The sequence below is a fragment of the Lissotriton vulgaris genome, chromosome 2_1, assembly GCF_964263255.1.
Source record: "Lissotriton vulgaris chromosome 2_1, aLisVul1.2, whole genome shotgun sequence".
NCBI classification, from domain to species: domain Eukaryota; kingdom Metazoa; phylum Chordata; class Amphibia; order Caudata; family Salamandridae; genus Lissotriton; species Lissotriton vulgaris.
The window spans coordinates 954,462,305-954,483,142 of record NC_141687.1 but is presented as its reverse complement, the minus strand read 5'-3'; the positions used below and the strand labels follow the sequence as shown (position 1 = coordinate 954,483,142).

Genomic DNA, 20,838 nt, shown 5'->3' with positions numbered 1-20,838 from the left:
CTAGTGATTCAGAACTTGGTCCCCTCTGCTTACAGGTGTCTTCCATCTTCGATCCAGGCTTGGATCCCTCCGAATCTCTTCACTGGTCGCCTGCCAGCAACAACTTCTTTCAGGCTCTATAGACTGCAACGAGGATTCCCGACGTCTTTCCAGACCTATGCAGCCGCAGCCCCTGGGCTAGGTAACCTCAGCATTTCGATGCTCCAGCATAGCCTCACTATCCAAGGGTCCAGATCCTTTTTCGTTTCAGCTCTACCTAGTCGGATTCGTCCGATAACACTAACTTTACGAAATCTAGCATCCAAAGACTTTGTCCCGCATCCCGCGTGAGAGTGCACACCCTGCACCCGATCCCCGTAGGCCTCCTGCTAGTAATCTGAAGGTTCAGTAGTCCAGTCCTAGCGATCCTAAAGTCTATTAGAGTAATACTTACCTGCTAGTAATTTCGCATTCCACTTTTGTAGTATATGGTTTTCCGTGCCCCTCGGGCATTTGCGTAACTTGTGCGATTTTGAGTATTTTCATAAGAGTTTTGTATTGTGCTTAGCACCCTGTCCTCATAAAGAGTCCAGGGTTGTTGTGTTGTAAATAAATACACTTTATTTTCATAACAACTTGTGTGGTGTCCTTTCACTTGGTGTTCAAGGGGTACATGTGATGGTATAACAGCTGGCTTAACACGCCCTCTAGAGTTTAGCCCGAAGACTGCTCGTATCCACGCTACTAGGATAGCTGGTCTATAAGGTTGACTTACAACCAATCACCATAAGGGTTGTTTGGACTGATACATAGTGATCACTAGAATAGTGAGCACTGCATATCAGGCCAACTTCTCACAATCACCACTCCTGCAGCCCTTGTGCGCGTTGTGCAGGTAAATTGCACTCATTTTCTCTTTTATAGTCAGAGAGGGCACTTACATTGTTGCACTACTAGTCTGACACTACCCCTTAATTTTCTTACAGTGAAGATCTCACCCAGTCCCCGTCCTGAGGAGAACCTTTCAATATCTACGGTTCGAAACGCGTTGACCCCCAGCCTGTGACAAGAAAGAAGGGTGCAGCCAGGGAATAATCAATACCACTGTAGTGGGCCCTTGCTGGCAATCCTAAAAACACTTTATCACAGGTTTTGTGAGACAGGCAACCAGTTTCATTGCATCCTTAGTTCCGCCTGTCCACTGGTATTCAAGTTCAAGGACTGGTTCTTTTTGGGTAATACTTTTCCTTGTTTAAATGTCTTTCATGTTGCAATTTGTATCGTATGTAACAATTATGTAATAAGTTGTATTTTGGTGTCGTGAATTTTGAGTATCCACTGTGAACTTCTTTACACTTGTATAAATTGCGCACACAATTGTATGTTGGTGATTCGACTGTTTTGACAGGATTTTCTTTTGAAGACATATGGATGAATTTATGAAACTCAATTAAAAATTAAAATAAACCTTTTGTAATACAAAACGTGTGGTTCACGCAGCACAAATTGGCTGTGTGTGTCCTAACTCATCATAAAACAAACCTGACTAGCCATCTTGTTCTGTTTAGCATCTTGGTTGGCTCAGCCACGCCCCCCCCAGCCTACACCGCTGTTAAGGGTAGAATGCAGGATGGGGAATTCCACTCTGAGAAGACCTACACGCAGTCACTAGGTATTGCACGGAGCAATCGGCAGAATTCAGAGCTCTTAATTCTGGCACTAGAGAATAGGGATACCGGATTCCACACACTCAGTGCATTATTCATACTATTGTGTCTAGTGTTACAATGAGTATCTACACTACTGGAGCCAGAATGAATTCAGAGATTCAAAAGGGTATACCATAAGCACAAATCACTCTGGAGACAAGTGGCTAAGCTCAAAGAGTGCTTGCTACAAAATCATGTGATTCACACCTTGAGACACTAATGTGTAGGAATACACATTGCAGGGAATCCCGTGGCTGGTGAAGGCACAAAAGCAACAGTGTAAGCTGCTGCTGTTGCTAGGATTACTCGTTCCAATACGAGGATAGATGGAGACATTATGATGGCTATCAACACAGCATGTGATGACACTTACTCGCCGAAAGGCTTTCTGCCAAGTACAACCAGTTAAGTGTGCAAAACATACCAATTGCTCTAATTCCCCTTGTAGAAAATACAGTAATATCAAATTCAGATTGCAGGTTAAGTTTAATACTGGCAGCACATGAGGGCCTAGCATCTGCACACGCAGGGGTGGCAGATACAATTTCACTATTGCAGCAACACTATTGGTGGCCAGGTCTATATTAACAGACTAGAGAGATGGTCCTGAAGTGCGACATCTGCCAGCAGATGAAGGGATACGCCGTAGCACATTCACCACAGACTCTTCTATTGATCTCCAACAAGCTACTTGCTTGGGTTTATCTGGACCACTGTGGCCCCTTACAATTAAATGAGGCTTACAAATACATCTCGGTTGTAGTGGACTCCTGCATTCGTTTCGTATGGATTTTGCCCAGTGATCGGCTGATGCTCGAACTGTTGTAGAAGATCTGCAAGTCTTCATCAAGACGTATGCAGTTGGCACATTCCATTCGGACCATGATCTGGGGTTTCGCATCTAAGGCTTACAAAGGCACAATGGGAACATTGGGTGAGACTGTGCGGTACTCCTCCCCCCTATCATCATGCTTGGATGTTTTACAGGAACTGAACATCTTCTGGGACGCACAAAATAATGTCCAAGTAAAATGTACCGCCACTGGTGAAGTGAAGGAAGCACCAGCAACTCCTTGCTGGATCCCCAAGATTGGAGACCTAGCCCAAAAGAAGATTGTGGACAAGAAACCATCTCAATCAATCTCATAGAGCCGCATGTACCTGTCATGGCTGCTGAAGGTACCAGAACTGTACTTTTGCCTCCCCTTGCTGGCTGCAAAAACAATAGATTTGTGTCAATAGATCTCATCAAACTACATTATGTGGCTGGTTCTGCATAGTAGGATGTGTGGGATCCGAAGTAGTTACCTGTCTCCACTCACTGTCCTAAAGGACGTCCCACTGGAAGCTTTGAGCAGCGATTAGGCTTTTTGTCCCTGCTGGGGATAGCTCATAAATGAAGTGTCACTTCTAACCGCTACATCTACAACTACCTTACAATCAACTTGTATGGAAGCACAGATTTCAATTCTGAAACCTAACACGGATGGTGTTTACCAATCAAACAGAGAAGAGGGCCCCCTAAACAGTAAACAAATAGGCGGGGAAAGCAGAGGTAACAAGCACCACAGTAATTAATTTTTTTGGGCCTATTTGAATTGTGGGGCGGAGTATCTCGCTTATATGTAGAGTGCAAGCACATCAACCATTGAGCCCAGCACCACAATTTGAGTCAACTCTCAAAAATAGATCAAACAGCCTTAGGCTACTTTGTCGACTTTACTTCGGATTCGTCAGACCCATCTCTGCTTCCACCCCTACGAGGTAGATTGCATGTATTTTACTTTTGCCATTATGGCTATACCTGTGGATTACAATTTAGTTACTTTTCCTAGTTCCTTGGATTGGTTAGGTTTAAAACTTTTTCCTGCTCCTGAATGGGCAATATCTCCCAGAACGCTCTTCGTTGCAACTGGTGAACTTGGTTATAACACCAAAATCTTCATTGTAGTGAGAAGAGACCTTTCCCTGATGAACATTTTTGCTGCTCCAGTTCCTGATGGAATTGTTTGGGATAGCGTATCATATGATATATTTGGTCCAACTGAATTTGAGCAAATACTGTATGTATTTCGCAATTCACTGAATTACATTATCACCCCTCGTACTATCTCCAATGATTGGGACATTGATACAGTGCATGAAATGCTAGACAATTTAGACAAATCCACTGTTTTTAACTCTGATATTATATATGATGGCACAGCTAATTGTTATGAAATGTTCTGTTTCCAACACTATGGTCACCAGTTCTTGCATAAAGGAAGCACTCCACATTCAGTATTTAATTACACACTGCCTTAACCTCCATGGGATCGTTCAAAAACATTTGGACAGAGGTTTGTGTATTTTTCTTGTCATAATACAGCAGACCCAGGGTCTTATTATAGGTAGGCTCACACCATCACAGCAAATAAAAATATGCTTGCTGATACAAAGCTGATGTTATAATCCATATAGATACCCCAATATAGGCTGAGATAACATTGTAACCTTTCACCTATACTCTCCCCTATGTTACACACATAACGGTTCTTGGGGACTGACCTTTTACCTAGATATGACACTGCACACAGAACACAGGATTTTCCCTGGTAAAAGCCTCATACATATGCATGAGGATTCTTGGAAACTCAGCAGGACTACCATCTCCTATATAATAACTATGTTTAAAGTTAATTACGGACGTCATCCTACATCCGACAAGTGGCACAGCAAGGCAGAACACCCGGGGAGACCTTTGGGTATATAAACATCACATCTTGCTGAGACCGAGAGAGGAGAACAGGACTTCTCTGGCGAGACGCTGAGGCTCTTGCACACTGATATTCCAGATAGCAGTGGTCTAACATCCCTTGCGGGGGTGTCCGAATCGAGACCAAGACAGGGTCCCACAGTCTCTCACTTCTGGTAATGAGATTGACTTTATCCTAGAGGGATTCAAGGCTCAAAACCTACATACATGCTAGGTACACTTAGGTACATCAAGTTAGGGTAGCATCGTAGGAGTACACATTTTATTGTCATGTATTTTATATACTGGTCTATATTCATGGTTATAGCAAAATGGTAGAAATCTACAATCCTTTTACTTTCTTAGTGCTTCTAAATAATCATATCTGTTACTGTCTAGTGGTTGTTTCAACCCACCTAGTTTACAAAAGAAGAACAACTGTTAAATAAATGCTCATTGAAAACCGTCCATACCGTTTATTCTGTGTATCTCTCAAAGATTAAGTGAGCACGAGCGACTGAGCGAATAGTAGTATGCGGTTTCCACAATCCTGAGGGACCAGGGTTGTCATGTTCGATAGTTGCCAAGAACTTTTCTCTCCTTGGTAAGATGAGTTTCTAGTAGCACTATGAGCTAGCTGGCACACAGGCCACCATACCCGATGGGGGTGTCTAGAATCAGTCTGACACCAATCCTACAGGGTATGCTGTCTAAACGCGTAGATCTTATATAGGAACTACAGGACACTGATATATTATACATATAGATAATTGGGATATAAAACATTTTACTTTAACCTCAACCACATAGGGCCACATGATACCTTTAGGATCCATTTTTGTGGGAGCATAATATATCCTCAAATCTATTTTTGAGAATTTTCATTTGGACACTCATGTTTAGATGTAGGCATTTTTTATGAAATTGTGTTGAAATATTTGTGTGGCTAAACTATATTATGTCTGTACTGTATAAAAGTTATATGATTAAATGTTGCCTTAAATGCACAATGGTTCATGTAAGGTTTACGCGTCTACCAAAGTGATATACCAATCTATGGTATAGGGGGCGGTTTTTCTGTATACTTGATCCTGCCCATCAGCCGAACAGGATCACCCCCCTGTATGTTAGATAGTAGCATAAAAACCAGGCACTGCCTACCAGGTAACTGCTTCTGCAGTCGAGACTTGTATACAAGTACTGTTTCCATCTGCCTGCACAGTTACGGAGACAAAGTTATGGCCTTCCATAAAGCTTTCCAAAGTGTACTTTGATTCCTTGAGGAGACTGAAAGCCTTATTGTTCCAGAGGGATGTAGCCCTAACATTTGAAAAGGAGTCGTTTGAGCTCCAAGGTGCAGGGTATTCTTCTGAGATACAGTATCTACTCCATACTAATTTCCCACTGCATTTTGGGGATCTTGTACATTGCCTTTTTAACATGTCTAGTACCACAGGAATAGCACTTTTTTCAAATCAATTGGCTCTGGGTTGGTCAGCACCTTCCAGACAGTTTTCGAAGTTTCCACATCATTTATCCACTTCTGTGCTTAGAAGCGTTTTTAGAGGTCTTCCGCTGGCCCTGTTCCAGATTGTCAGGGCAGTGCTGTTATTTTTTCTGCTGCGCAAATGGATGTCCCTTCAAGAGGCCAAGTGGAACTGGCACTACCACGCGTGCTCCTGCGTCGTGATTGCATGATACAGTTTTTTGGTGCACCCTTGCTTCATGAACTCAATAAGCATTGGTTCTTGTCTTATCAGCCTGAATGGCTCACTGCTTGCAGCCCATAATCCGTTATCTGCTGTGCACTTTAGAGTGTGCCCTCGCCATATGCCTGGGAATGCAACAGGTTCAACCCTTTGACATGGAACAGCTGGTGAGCCTCCTAACTGCTCCTTTATACCAGTGTCTTTCGGGATTTGTGTTGTTTCTGAATGCATTTTACGAGCCTTCCTGGGATGCTTCCTGGTGATCTAGATGTTGGATCGGCTACTGCAAACTGGCTCCTCCTCCTTCGGCTACTAAGGGCGAATGATTGGAACACATTTGCTCTTTGGATCTGCTCAAAGTAGTGCCTCTGGGAACACCGTCTCCGGTTGCTAGGAACAACAATATTCTATCTACATCTCCGAACACAACCATTCTGACAGTTTCGAGTCGTGGACACCTATTAATTATTTTTTTGTTTTCAGCTAAATTGCTCTTAAATGATCATTTTTTCCAATGGTTGCTTGATTTTAATATTTTAAGACTGTGGCTTTTGCTATGCTCTTGGTTTAAACCAGCACATTGCTCGTTAAGAATTTAGTTTATGGATATTTTACCTTATCTTTTATCATGTCTTGTCCAAGGAGTGGGTGTCACGTTGTTAGGATACGCCTGGTTAGAGACACCATCATTCCACATACTCATGTTTCTTAAATTGCCTTATTTTCTACAAAGTGACTTTTGACAAACATTTGCTTGTTTGTCTGTGCAGGATAATATTCTGTTAAACTGCACTGCTTACATTTCCACTTCGTAGGCACCATATCAAGAGACCTTGAACATTCAGTACAAGGTATAAAGTTCACTTGCGCAAATGCTGTTGCATATTGATGTCCTGTAGGTGATGAAGCTATCCCAATAGAATAAACAATAGCGACCTGACTGGGGCTTCGGCATTGCAGCATGGGTGTTATCATATATACAGCATTGCTTCCCTGTTTAAGAAAGAGGACATTTCGCTGACACTGCAAGCTTGCTGTATGATGGAATTCCAACACAGCTGATACCGGTTTACCCTGCGAGAGGGCTATCCAGCTTACAAACAAGAAGGGCATCCTGATGATACTTGTCGGACCACCTGAATTTGGCAGATCACCCACCCTAGGGTAATTAGGTTTGGAAGTGCTAAGTAGGACTACTCTATAATACAGTTTTATATGCCAGCATATATTCACTACTATAGAACAATGGTGGAAATGTTCATCTTTTTCACTTTTCTCATACTGCTAATTACGCTAGTCTTTTATTCTACTGATTTTCACTGCACTTGCATTTCATAAACGAATCACAATGCTTTAATAAGTACTGAAAGGCCTGGATGAGTATTTCTTGTGTCTTGCTTTGGGTATGCATGAGTAACCAACAAAAGGGTCCTAGAATTGTTATCATGATTTTGTTGGGGATCAGGGTTATCATGTTCAGAGGTTGAACACACATTTTTTACTGTGTAAGGTTAAGGGTGCAGATGGTGTACTGTGAGCTAGCTAGGATACAGACCAACATATCCTGTGGGTGTGCACAGAATCAGTCTGGCACAATTCTGACGTTTATTTTGTTCACCAAACACACCGTTTTTAGCAGAGAGGTACAAGCTTCATGACAGCCATTGCCAGAAACTCGGACTGTAAAAGCACCTTTGCCGAGGGCTCTAGGGGTCACTCTGGAGCAGAGTCCAGTTGAGGAGCCGCTGGGGTCAAGTCAAATTACTCCAGCTTAGAGGACTTAGGTCCTGTGGGAAACAGAGCGACAGGGAAATTTACCATTAGCGTTTCGCGTTTCTTCTACTTCCTGGGCAGCTTCATTTTTAGGTCTCGCCTGAGCTAGCGCATGCGCTGCTCAGGTGAGACATTTTGTGTGTGGGCCTTGAAAAGTGCTACCACAGCTTTCTGGCTGGCATTGAGTGTGTGGTTCCGCGCACAATGACAAGCAGAGGCGCCATCTGGCTTTCCTCTCTTGTCATGGGGCGCGCACATCTCACACCACTCACCAGCAGACGTGCCTCCTTTTTTTTTTTTTTTTTTGTTTACAGTTATGAGCCGTCATGGCTCATAACTGTAAACGCAGCGCACACAACTCCCTCCGCCTCTCTCGTGCTGTGTGTGACTTCCCTTTTTTAGGTCTCGCCTACGGATGCAGCGCATGTGCTGCTCGCGTAAGCGAGACTTTTAGTCGCCGGGTAGCTAGCGAAGTGGGACAGGAGAGGTGCACAAGCTTGCCAAACACATAGGAAACAATGGCTGCTCGCTCGCTTTAGGAGACACGCGCTGTGAGAAGTTGGCCTGATATGCAGTGCTCACTATTCTAGTGATCACTATGCATCAGTCCAAACGACCCTTATGGTGATTGGTTGTAAGTCAACCCTAGACCAGCTATCCTAGTAGCGTGGATACGAGCAGTCTTCGGGCTAAACTCTAGAGGGCGTGTTAAGCCAGCTGTTATACCATCACATACCCCTTGAACACCAAGTGAAAGGACACCACACAAGTGTTATGAAAATAAACAGTGTATTTATTAGAATCACAACAGCCCTGTACTCTTTATGAGGACAGGGTACTAAGCACACAACGAAACTCTTAAGAAAATACTTCAAGTGCACAATCAATACAAGTGCCCAAAGGCACGGAAAGTTTAGTGGTCTCGGGCGGACCCGATAAGGCAAGTCGGAAGCGGTAGGGACTCAGGACCCTTAAATAAGGAGGCTATGCGGGCACCGAAATGCCGAAGTTACCTAGCCCAAGGGCTGCGGCTGCACAAGTCTTTACAGACGTCGGGAGTCCTCGCTGACGAGCCAGGAGCCGGAAGGAAGGAGTTGCTGGCCGGCGACCAGTGGAGATAGTTCGTAGAGATCCAAGCCTGGATCAGAGATGGATGACACCTGAAAGCAGAGGGGACCAAGTTCGTAACTACTAGCCAGTAGTCAGAGGGTACCAGGAGGGCACCGGATGATCGTCACCTCGACTAGGTGAGTGGGCGACGCTAGGCTCTGCAGTCTCACGGACCAGGAGGCGTTGTCGGCGACCAGGATGGAGGTGCGAGCTGTCCCACGAAGGTTGATGCTGTCGGCGTCGCTAGGCCCAGGATTGGGGCAACAAGCCTTGGCATGTTTCAGGGCCACGTGGTGGGCCTAAAATGGCGTCTTGAGTGGACCAGGAGGGTCCGGGGTGCTCCTCTCTCAGAAGGGAGCAAAGGCCAGTCTGGAGCGACCAGACCAGCAGCGTTGGTTGTCGGGTGTCGTCAAGAAGGTCACAAGCCAGCGGCTAGTAACCAGACAACGTGATGAGCGGCAAAAGCAGAAGGGCCCCACGCAGATCGTGGAGATGCTGGGAGGCTGCGCTTCGGTGCTGGAGCTGCTCAGGGTCGGGGCTTCTCGGACCCCAAAGCACTCACCAGAGGATCCCTCGGCGGTCGTGCTGGTTTAAGAAATCGTGCAGGTTCTGATGATGGCCGGTCCCTCGAGGTCTCGTCGCACCCACGGATCTCAGCTGAGCTGACGATGTGGGTAGAGGTCAGAGGTGCCAGGGAAGCCGGTTCTCTTCGAGCTGGGCAGTCGGATTCCTGAGGAAGGACTTGCAGCAAACCGGAGAGTTCTTAGAATGGTGCCTGCGGATGCAGGGTGACTACTCCTTAGCCACAAGGGAGAAATCTTGAGAGAAGTCGAGAGTTCCTTTCGTAGAAAGTAGTTTCTTGATTCAAAGATGATCTAATTTGGAAGGGTCCCCGCTCCTGCCTTTATCCTAAAGAAAGGGGTGGGTAGTGATAGGTCCTGCCCTAGGGGTGGGACCAGGAAGGGGGTTGGTTACATCCCTCTCCCATGTCGGACTTTCCCCAGGCCATGGGCTGGTGTGCCCCTGGAACGGGTTCTAGCCGGCCGATGCGTAGTGAGCACCGGGGTGCCACTCCGCAGTCACCTTCCTGTAAAGCCCTGCCAACCCAGGATACACAAAACCCTCTCTGGGATGGTGCGAGCACCGCCCCGGACAGGAAACCCTTTGTCCAAGCTCTCCTCGCTGGAAGGACTCCCAGCAGCAGGAGGTCAGACTTGTGTCTGTGGTGGCAGCATCCATTTTGTGGAGCTGAGGCTTCAGTTAACTTTAACCGGGGTTCACAGTTACGTACATGTCGTGTCCCTCTAGAAGGGTGGAATGCTAACCCCGTCGCCAGAATTGGTGAGGGGTCAGTATCCCGATTCGTATTACACCTTACTCGACATGTCTTGATAACTTGATACCGAAGTTAGCGATATGGGATGCGTTATCATGGAACAGCCATTGGGTCTTGGTTCCGCAAGCTGCAACCGGGCTCGGCTCGTGCCAGAGCCCAATTCACACGATTCCATGCACTCTGCCTTCAGGATTGTCAAGGCCTGCCATAGGAGTGACTGATAGGAACTCGGGTGTCCATTTGAGGGTTAGATATAGGTATACTATATCTAAAGCAAAGGGCGAGTACGCCACCTTGCCCCAGCTGTCGTGCAGCCAGTTGTGTCAGATTTAGATGGCCGTCCAGGGGTGGCATAATACATGCTTCAGCCCCTGGTAGGCCCTGGGTACACCGATGCCCTGAGTGACAGGGTCTGACAAGGTGGCCCAGTTCCAATTGGGTAATGCACCTAAGGTACACATGTCAATTTAGTGAGAGAACAGCTAGGCTGTGGGTCTGATTGGCAGGCCCACAGCCAGAGAAAGTCGTAAACCAGTGAAACAAAAGCAAAAAATCTGGGTGATCATAGGATTGCAGACCCTACTCTCCTACACGCGCTGTGAATGCGCGCGTCTCTTCGCGCGCTCCACCATGCTTTCACATTCGCTCGCGCTCACGGCTTGCTTTATTCAGCTGGGGCTTTGCGGCGAGGGCCAGGCTGAAAACCACTAATCTGCGAGGAAGGTAAGTGTGAAAGTTTTTCACTGCCAACTTTAGAGGTTCCTGGCAGGGGGCGCCTTCCCATGTGCCACCTCAGCAGCAGGTCTAACAGCGAGCGATGCTTTGCTGCACAAGTAAAGTGACATTTGTGAAAAGCACACTGCTGTAAGCCACTCTTTCTGAGCTGCCACGGCAGCAACGCTCTAGCAGGGCGAGACGTCTCATCTTCAAGTTCAGCTGGGCTGCGTTATCTGTGACGTACCACTGTGGGCTCGCCATAACGGGAACGCAATGTGTTTTCCAGGTGCGACGCATGCAATCTGAGGCTGGGTGCCTGACTTGGACATCGTGGGCTATGCATTCCTGCAGTAGTGTTTCCAGGTGTCTGACAGGCTCTATTGATGTGATGTCATGTGCCTGACTGTAGATTGTGGCTGTACAATGTCACATGATGCGGGTTACGGATGTCTGGCTGTAGATTGTGGTTTATCGAAGAGGGTGTACAGAGTCTGGAGTACATTGTGGGTGGGGATAACTCACAGCGCACCGCCCCCCCCCCCCTCCATACAAACTTAGCTACACAAAAACCAATGTTTCTTCCTGCGCCACACGTCACACCCACCCAGGTTTATGTTTCGGGACCAAAGGTGTGAATATTTTTAACACCTGTCTCTGTGCTTTTCACAGCCCTCCAATGTCTGTCGAGTCAGTAATATTTGGGTGAGAGCAGACATACAACAAAAAGCCACAGTGTGTGTGTGTGTGATGTATGCATTGGCGCTCTTATTGATATATCCTTTAAAAAACAAGAAATGTGGTAGTATTATTATACTTATGGATCGTTTAAAGAGCTATTTTCAGTATCTGAAAATGCAAAACACCACATCGGCCCCACCCCACGCACACAGAATCGACACCAAGGTGAAGTGGGGTCTGTTCCAACGACAGAGACACGAACCCAACAGGCTGAAGGCACACTCGTTTGTACATTTCACCACAACCACGAATGACTATTTCAGGGTTTTTACATTTTAGACAGTTATGTAATATGTTTATTTGGGCGCCGATAGTATGAAAGTTGCTTGTTTTTCCAAACAAGAATTTGTTATTTTTTTTTTTAACAGAAAGTGAAACCCTGCAAAGACTGATCTGCTGTCTGTATACACAGCACATACGATATTTCAGTGTGTACTTTCAGTAATCATGCCAGGCACTACAAATAGCATATTTCGACTACAGAGGTCGAGAGTTTTTAACTGCTGTCTGCAGGGTTCAGGGGCCCCAGCTGTCCCTGGGGGTCAGACCTTCTTTACATGTCATGCACAAGACACTTCAAAGGGCGTGACGAAGAGCCGCCATCATGTATGACGTCTGTGATTCAGCACAATTACCTCACACGCTCAATAACATGAAACCGTGGAATTTGGGTTTTGAGACAGTTGCTTTTATGAGAAAAAAAATCTACCCACGCGTCGCACCCCCTCTCTCTATAAATAAGCACGGGTGTGTACTTACAGGTATGTGCATTACATGATTATAAACATTCCTTCTTAGGCACGGGCACACATCTGCACGAGTACTGAGGTGCGCCATTGAGGCAGTAGCTAGGTGGATAAAGATGAAGAGTTGCCGGGCCATAGGGCAAATAGGATGATTGATAATGGGATAAGGCAATGGGGATATTGGTGTAAGCTTGAGGGCCAGCTTGAGTGACATTGAGAGATGAGATGAGCACACAGCAAAATGTACACTGTTATGCACCATGCATGCTTTGAGGCAAAGGCATTAACACTACACATTCACAATAATACTGGTCAGTCTTATTAATCCATAACGTCTCAATCCTAACAGGATCCTATACTTTATTCTTCCTATGACAACAAGATCATGTGTGGTTCAGTGTGTGTGTGTAGCTGTGTGTATGTGTGGCTCTGTGTATGTGTGGCTCTGTGGGGGTGTGTGGCTCTGTGGGTGTGTGTGGCTCTGTGGCTCTGTGGGTGTGTGTGACTCTGTGGGTGTGTGTGGCTCTGTGGGTGTGTGTGGCTCTGTGGGTGTGTGTGGCTCTGTGGGTGTGTGTGGCTCTGTGGGTGTGTGTGGCTCTGTTGGTGTGTGTGTGTGGCTCTGTGGGTGTGTGTGTGGCTCTGTGGGTGTGTGTGTGGCTCTGTGGGTGTGTGTGTGGCTCTGTGGGTGTGTGTGTGTGGCTCTGTGGGTGTATGGGTGTGTGTGGCTCTGTGTGTATGTGTGGCTCTGTGTATATGTGTGGCTCTGTGGGTGTGTGTGGCTCTGTGGGTGTGTGTGGCTCTGTGGGTGTGTGTGGCTCTGTGGGTGTGTGTGGCTCTGTGGGTGTGTGCGGCTGTGTGTGCGGCTGTGTGTATGTCTGTGTGTGTGTGTGTGTGTGTGCGTGTGTGTGTGTGTGTGCGTGTCTCTGTGTGTTTTTGAAACATAAGTAAAATGCGTTGTTATTCGCTATGTCAATAGCTCAAACTCCCGTAAATACGCGACCATTGCATTGCGAATCCAATAGGTCTCGCATTTGCGAGAGATAAAGCTATTGGCATTGTAAATGACAATGCCATTTATTTATCTGTTTTCAAAACCAACACATAAATAAAAATGTTATTTACAGTGCCAATAGCTCTAACTTTTGCAAAGGTGAGACCGTTGCATTGTAAATGCTTGTTTTTTTACAGTTACGAGCAGTCATGGCTCATTAAGTGCTTTCGAGGCGCACCTTGATTTCTTCCGCCGCCACACCAAGTTAGCAACAACAACCCCCACCCCACCCCACCAAGGTTGGGGTCACGACGCGAGGGGCAGACATGCCCTGCAGCCATCTGTGAGCAGAATGGCCCCCAATTGCAGGTGCCCACGAATCTACCAAGACATACCTACGTGATAAGATGCATACCATCAATACCGTAGGAGGTTTACAGTTTGACTCCGATAAACAGATCCTGGCCACCTGTGATGTTGTCTCCCTCTACACTTGCACCTCCCAGGAGGAAGCCCTAGCGGTAATAACTCGATCCTTGGACCAACGCCCTGCACCGGTGGCGGTGCCCACCAAGTTTTTCCTCCAAATTCAAGGCGTGCCATGGGGGCTACATTTGCTCCTGATGTAGCAATTATATACATGTCTGTATTCGAAGAAAACGTCGTGTTGAATACCATCAACCCGTTCAGAGACCAATTGGGTCTGTGGATGAGGTATATTGACGATATACTACACACCTGGAATGGCACCCAGACTGAACTTACAGCTTTCTACATGTGGCTTAATAAACAATCACCTCACCTTAAGTTCACCATCCACTCAGACAGTAAGAAAATTGACTTTCTGAATATCACCATCTTTGAGAATGAAGGGATTTTGCAGACCACACGATACCGGAAGCCGGCAGAAAGAAACTCATTATTACAATATAATAGCCACCACCCTAGAGCTTTGTGTGACAATCTCCCCTTTGGGCAGTTCCTACGTATCCGTAGGAACTGTTCCAACAAGGAGGACTACATGGAAGAGTCTGCTGACCTCTCCAGCCGTCTCCAACAGCGTGGCTATCCTAGAAGGATAATCAAAAGGGCAAGCAAGCGGGCTTGGTTTAACCCGCGTGAAAATCTCCTGACTCCAAAAGAAAGAAATGATCAACAAGAACAAAGACTTGTGTTCGTCACAACATTTTCAACGAAAAGCAACAAAATCAAACGGGCCATCAATAAACACTGGAAATTGATTGCGGATGATGTTGGACAAGAAAACACCATTGCATGCTTTCAAAAAAGCAAAAAGTGTAAGAGATCATGTCGTAAGATCCTTTCTACAGCCTGACGATGAACAATCTATAACGACTATGTGGAATCTGCCACCGATTGTGGGTCATTACAAGTATGGACATTGCAAGGCTTGTGCCAACACAGTCCAAACCAAAGAATTTCATTATAATCAACACAAAGTCCAGCTTAAATCGGACACCAATTGCAATACTTCCAATATCATCTATTCAATAGTATGCCCCTGCAATCAGATTTACATTGGTCAGACGCAACAAAAGGCCAAAGTCAGAATTCTACAGCACATCAGCAGAATACGGTGTGAAGTACACAGTGCACCTCTAGTGGAACATTTCAAATCTGCCCAGCATCCCCCTGACAGTTTCAAATGGGTAATCCTTGAGAAAGCGTTGTTGGGACCCCGTGGTGGCAACATCAGCAACATTTTAAATGTTCGAGAATCGAAATGGATGTTCTTTTTTGATTCGATCAACAATGGCCTTAATGAAAACGACAGGTCTTTTACCCAATTGGCCACACTTAACTAAACTACACTACAGGCCACGTAAAAAGATAACATTCTATGACTCTGATCTGGTTCTCTTTGACCAATAATAATCAACTGTTCTCCCTTTGCCGTCTTAGCTTAACCATCATGTGCTAGCTATTTGACGAAATTGGAATTCTATTGAACTAGGTCATGGTCATATCAAGACCTTCTATTCTTTATCATTTCTTTAGTAATGTCACAATGACTCCCTTTTTCTGATTGTCCTATGATGTGATTACCATGAATTGTGTTTCACAGTCTTAGTTGTCCTAATGTCACAATGACTCCGTATCACTGCCGTTTTTTCTATTTGCCCTATGATGTGACTAATATGAATTATGTCTCACAGTCTTAGTTGCCTGATGCTCGAACTAGGCACAATATGGACCTTTATGCAGTATAAATTGAGTGTCATTGACCGGTTGTGATAATTATTTTGCACGATGCTGAAATGTATGTTTACTACCATCTTATTTTATCAATTTTTGCATAAACTACAAATCGATTCTTTCTCAGTCACGGAGTAGTTCCACCCACCCCCTGAGTCTTTTCTCGCTTTCTGTCTTTACAACAAGGAGATCCCGGTCACGTGCTGCGATCTCCATGGTTACTTACAAACCAGGAAGCATCGGGTCTCCATTGCTGACCGCGCTTTGTTTGCAGACAGACTCATTCCTGTTAGTTCCCGGTAGGTTTAGCTCGCATGGTTTATCTGTTCCAAATATCTGGGTCCCTCCTTAAGTTATACTTACGACCCCGATCTTTTTCACAGAAGTTATATTGAATTGACGACGGCTTTCATAGCAGCGGTTTTTTCTCCGCTGTATGCCCCACCTACGGGCGGACTCTGAGCTTCCCTAAAATCAATATTCAAGTAAGCCCCACGTCCTTTGTCCTTTCTTGGATTGGAATGTTTTTAACAGTTGTTGATCCATAACGGAGCATACACATGAGTAATGGCATGTTGTTTTGCTCCTTTCCAGATTCGAGGATTCATGCATCTTTATCCACTCATGTGAGTTTTTAATTGATTCACTCCAATATCCTCGATGAATATGATTTCAGTTTGGTTCTGTACTCCCATATTACACCTTCTTCTACAGGTATTGAAGTTCTACATTTGGGCATAATACCCCTTTCTTCATCCTCTCCCTAGACAAGCAACCATTTGGTATGTCTTGTCTTATATAAGCATGTGCTCATTAATTAGATTATACTTGATTTATGCAATATATGGTAATATACAATTATTACTTACAAACAGGTATTTTGCCCCGCCCTCCCCGTCCTGATGAAGACCCCACTGCAAGGAGATAATTAGTACCTGCTACTGTAAAGGGGTCGAAAAGTCGACAGCTTTGTGTACTTTTCAGCTCTACCCCATGGTTAAGACAATTTGTGTATTATGTGGAGCATGATATTTCTTTAAGGATTTTCTGCATTGATGATATATATGTATGTATGACTTAAAATACATAGTACAGTGAGGCCGCTTGGCCGGTTTTATGTCACTATCCTTTACCTTCACCACCCTTCACCTTACCACTTCCCTCCCTCCCAGGGGCACTTTGAATACTTTCTGAATTATATTTACAAAAGTGTATGGCAATTTAAACATGACAACATTGTGAATAAATAACAATGTTTGTGAATTAATTGTATAACTTTTTTGTTACTTATGATATATAGTCGTCCATTCTTTGCTGGGACCCCTCTTCTCAGTGCCACGAATGCAAGGCAGTTGCGACTTGCAGAAGGTACTTGCTTGGTCCAGGCCAGGACTCTTACCGGTCCTGCTACACGCAGAGCTCTCCCCGCTGTCTCGGGCGGGAAGGGAGGTGCTGCTTCTTTCTATGGTGCGAGCGAGGCCCGTCTATTTCCTGGCAGTGACGTCAGGACTCTGGGCGGCCGAGTTGGTCGCCAGGCCTCGTCCAACACTAACCGTTTGCGCAACCCCATTTGTTTGTTCCTCTGCGACATCAGAGGGAGGCTTAGAAATACCACTGCTGCCTGTTTGTGCCTGCCCATCTGTCTATGCCTCCCCAAAAGCACTGCAGCTGCCTGCCTACGCCTCACTGTTATTGAAGCTTGAAGAGGTACAGAAATACTGTTTTAGGAATTAATGAATTTAAAATTAATTTAAATGTATTTTTGTAGTATAACATATGCAGATGAGAACGGAAAATGTTTGTTTTCACAAATTCTTTGAATTTTAAGTATTATTTAAATTTGGACACGAAAAGATTTTTTTAAAAATAATAACACACACACATATATATGCGTATATGTGTGTGTTTTATATAAAAAAACTTTGTGTCCAAATTTAAATAAGGTTTTAAACTCAAAGAATTCGAGAAAACAAACATTTTCCTTTCACTTCTGCATACGACAAAAATACATTTAAATTAATTCTAAATGTATTAATTACTTAAATATATATATATATATATATATATATATATATATATATATATATATATATATATATATTTGTTATATAATATATAATAAATCTATTTTGATAATTTGAACAATGAGAAAGATGTATGGCAAATTCAAACCCTGCAATCAGCAATCCATTTTTCAAAGGTTGATAAACAGTACCATTAATTTGAGCTATAGAAACTACTTTCCAAAAGCACTTTATAAGTGTAGTATGAAGCACTAAGTAAAGATCCGAGCAGTTGAATTTTAAGGGCCAAAGTCCTTACTTTGTAATCTTGGAACAAAGTTTCAACTAACTTAATCTCTATGAACCCAAAAACTCTAATAAAAAGCATTTGCATAGCCAATAGGTCTCGCCTGTGGGGCCTTATAACTGTTTAGCCATGCAACAGTTGATGTTGTTGCACAAAGGATATTGTGCTGCATAACTAAATGCTTATAAGGTCCCAAAAGCGAGACCTATTGGCTATGACAATGCTTGTTTTGCCTGTTGTGGAGAAGGATGAACTTCTAGAGAAATGTCTCAAACTTTTGCAGCATCAATGGTCCTCCATGGTCAGCTTAGTTTAATGCTCTTTTATGTAATTAGGATGCATGCTGGGGCAAGAAGAGCAGGTTAGGTAATAATCTGATCCCAGACACCAAAGGCAAACTGAGCGGGGAGGCGGGAGGAGGGGTTTGTAATGTTTTTTTCCCTCATAATCCCTGCAGGTTTTGAACCCTGAATTCTTGGTAGGAGACCTATTAAAACTATTTACAATTTTCTGTGCAGAAACTCCTCAAAGAGAGCGAAGATTCGAGTCCGCATTGAAGACGCAGAAAAAAAGGAACTGATATTATTGCGCTGCTGCAGGTGCCTTATAGCCTCAGTGGTGCTGTTTGATGCCACTTCCAGGATTAGCCAAGACCGGAGACCTCTGCCGGTGAATTAAGAGTGTTGAAGTTTTCTGGATCTATCCATAAGAATGAATTTTGCAATGCACTATTTGGCTTTGGGGCCTTGCTGGGCATGCAAAGGTACAGGTTGGTATGTCTAAAGTGTTCTGTTGGTGCATGGTGAAGTATACTAATACTGATACGCATGTATCTAGAATTGAAAATCCTAACCCAACTATATGGCTGAGTGCAGTGGTGACAGTATTATATGGTAACACTAACATTGCTTCCAGGTTGATGGAGGTATAGCAACATCATACATCATTGTGTTTTTTTACCCTAACCTAATATTGCATTGTGATAGAGAGGCTATTACTGTTTATTATGTTTGCAATGCACACTATACACTCATCTAAGAAGCACATACCTGCATTTCAACCACTTTTCCCTTGCTTTTTGGGCTGAGGGACCACTCATAGCTGGCAATGCCATGGTCATCCGTGCTCTCGTTTCCATACAGAGTAATGGAGTTCTTGGGCAGGGTGATCACTTGAATAGCGCCGGCATTCGCCACTGGAGGATAATCCACAGCTTTGCTCACAGTCAGGTTTGCTGTTGTGGAGTTGCTGGCACCATCAGAGTCCACAACAGTTAGACTTTAGGAGTAAGAAGTGAGAGAACAATAAAGATGAGTGGCAACTGCAGAAGAACTTAATGAATAAACCGACGGGGAGAGGTTCTGGTGTGCCTAGAGGTTTAGGCTTATTGCTCACCTGAATGTGTAATTCCCAGGGACCAGGTTTGTAAGCTTCAGAATGGCAGTATCAGCAGACACTTTTTCTTCACGTAAGGGTCCTTTCAGTTCTTCCCAGCGGTAGCTGACAATTTTGTCATCGTCTTTACTTTCTATATGAAAGAGAAATATATATTTTTTTAAATGATTATGGCTCCAACATACTGGAAACTGCAAACTTCAAAGGCATAACCCATGTATTTCTCGATGAGCTGTGGCACTGGCTGTCAATCCTATGCAGGAAGTTTTGTTGTCTCAGAGTGACCCACACTTTAGGGATAGGGCATTTCACCTCACAACATCCTCAAAATTAGGGGGCAGTAGTTGGCCATAAGTAGTTACTTTTGATCTATCACTGCATATTTGGCGTGACACCACAATGAAACGCACTTCTACCCACAGTCAACGCCGAAACAAACAAAACACAGTATTTGCTTAGCATTCAGGTATTATCTTATGCTTGAGAGAAGAACAATTCTGTTGGCTACACATCGATAAATATTGCATGCAATCTGTGCTGCAAGTCACCTTCTCCAACCAAAGGCAGATCTCAATGCCACTGTTAAAGGAAGAAGTGTCACTTGCCAGGTTCGGATTGGTAAAGCAGGCACTTGGGCTGCTTTTTGGACAGCATGGTTGCCAATTTGGGCAGTTTGCGCAGTTCAGAAGACACCAGTGGCTCAGTGGGAGCCCGAGCGGCCTTTCCGGAGGCAGATGGGCATCTAGTGACTCTCTTTTACTAATGGGGTGGCGATGCCATTCCCAGTCTCTGCTGGAACGGCCCATTAATGAATGAAGATAGGGCAGGGACCTGAGCAGAAGTCACCTCACTTATATTCAGGTGTGGTTCACTATTGTTAGCTAATTGGTACACAATTTGGCCTGGCAGCATTTGCATTTTTTCATCTCAGTAAAGTTAAGAAAAAATGCCTCTTTTCATTTATACTTAAAACAGTGAAGCAGTGTTTTATGAAAAGGAACAATCTGCAAATGTGGGCCATTTTATTTTAGGGTGCCAGGGCCTATTTTTGATCCCATTCATTCATTTCATTTATAATCTTTATTTCGGCATAATAGAGCCATAAAAGATACATAAAAACAATCATGCGTAATACAAAATCTACTTTGAAGAATAAAAGATTTTACGGATGGCGCGGATATAGTTAGGAAATCGATATAATAAAATCTTTATAAATTAATTAAAAAGGCATCACTTTTTTTTTTTAAAAGCACTTAAAATTATTCTAATCAGTTCCAATATTACAAATAACTATAAGATTTGTAGGTATGTACAGTCATGTTGATAAACACAGGATAGCAACAGCGTCAACCTCAAGTATAAAAAATCTGTATA

At 44.3% G+C, this 20,838-nt stretch overlaps 1 protein-coding gene across 2 annotated transcripts in view; it reads right to left on the bottom strand.

Annotated features, from left to right (window-relative positions):
- Positions 1-20,838, bottom strand: part of KIAA0319L (KIAA0319 like) — a 962,229-nt gene that overhangs the window by 383,503 nt on the left and 557,888 nt on the right. For both annotated transcript variants that reach the window (XM_086956507.1, XM_086956508.1), the window contains exons 9-10: positions 19,465-19,597; positions 19,119-19,347 (exon numbers count right to left, since the gene is read on the bottom strand). In XM_086956507.1, coding sequence (XP_086812633.1) covers positions 19,119-19,347; positions 19,465-19,597 — 362 coding nt within the window. The remainder of the gene's footprint in view (positions 1-19,118; positions 19,348-19,464; positions 19,598-20,838) is intronic.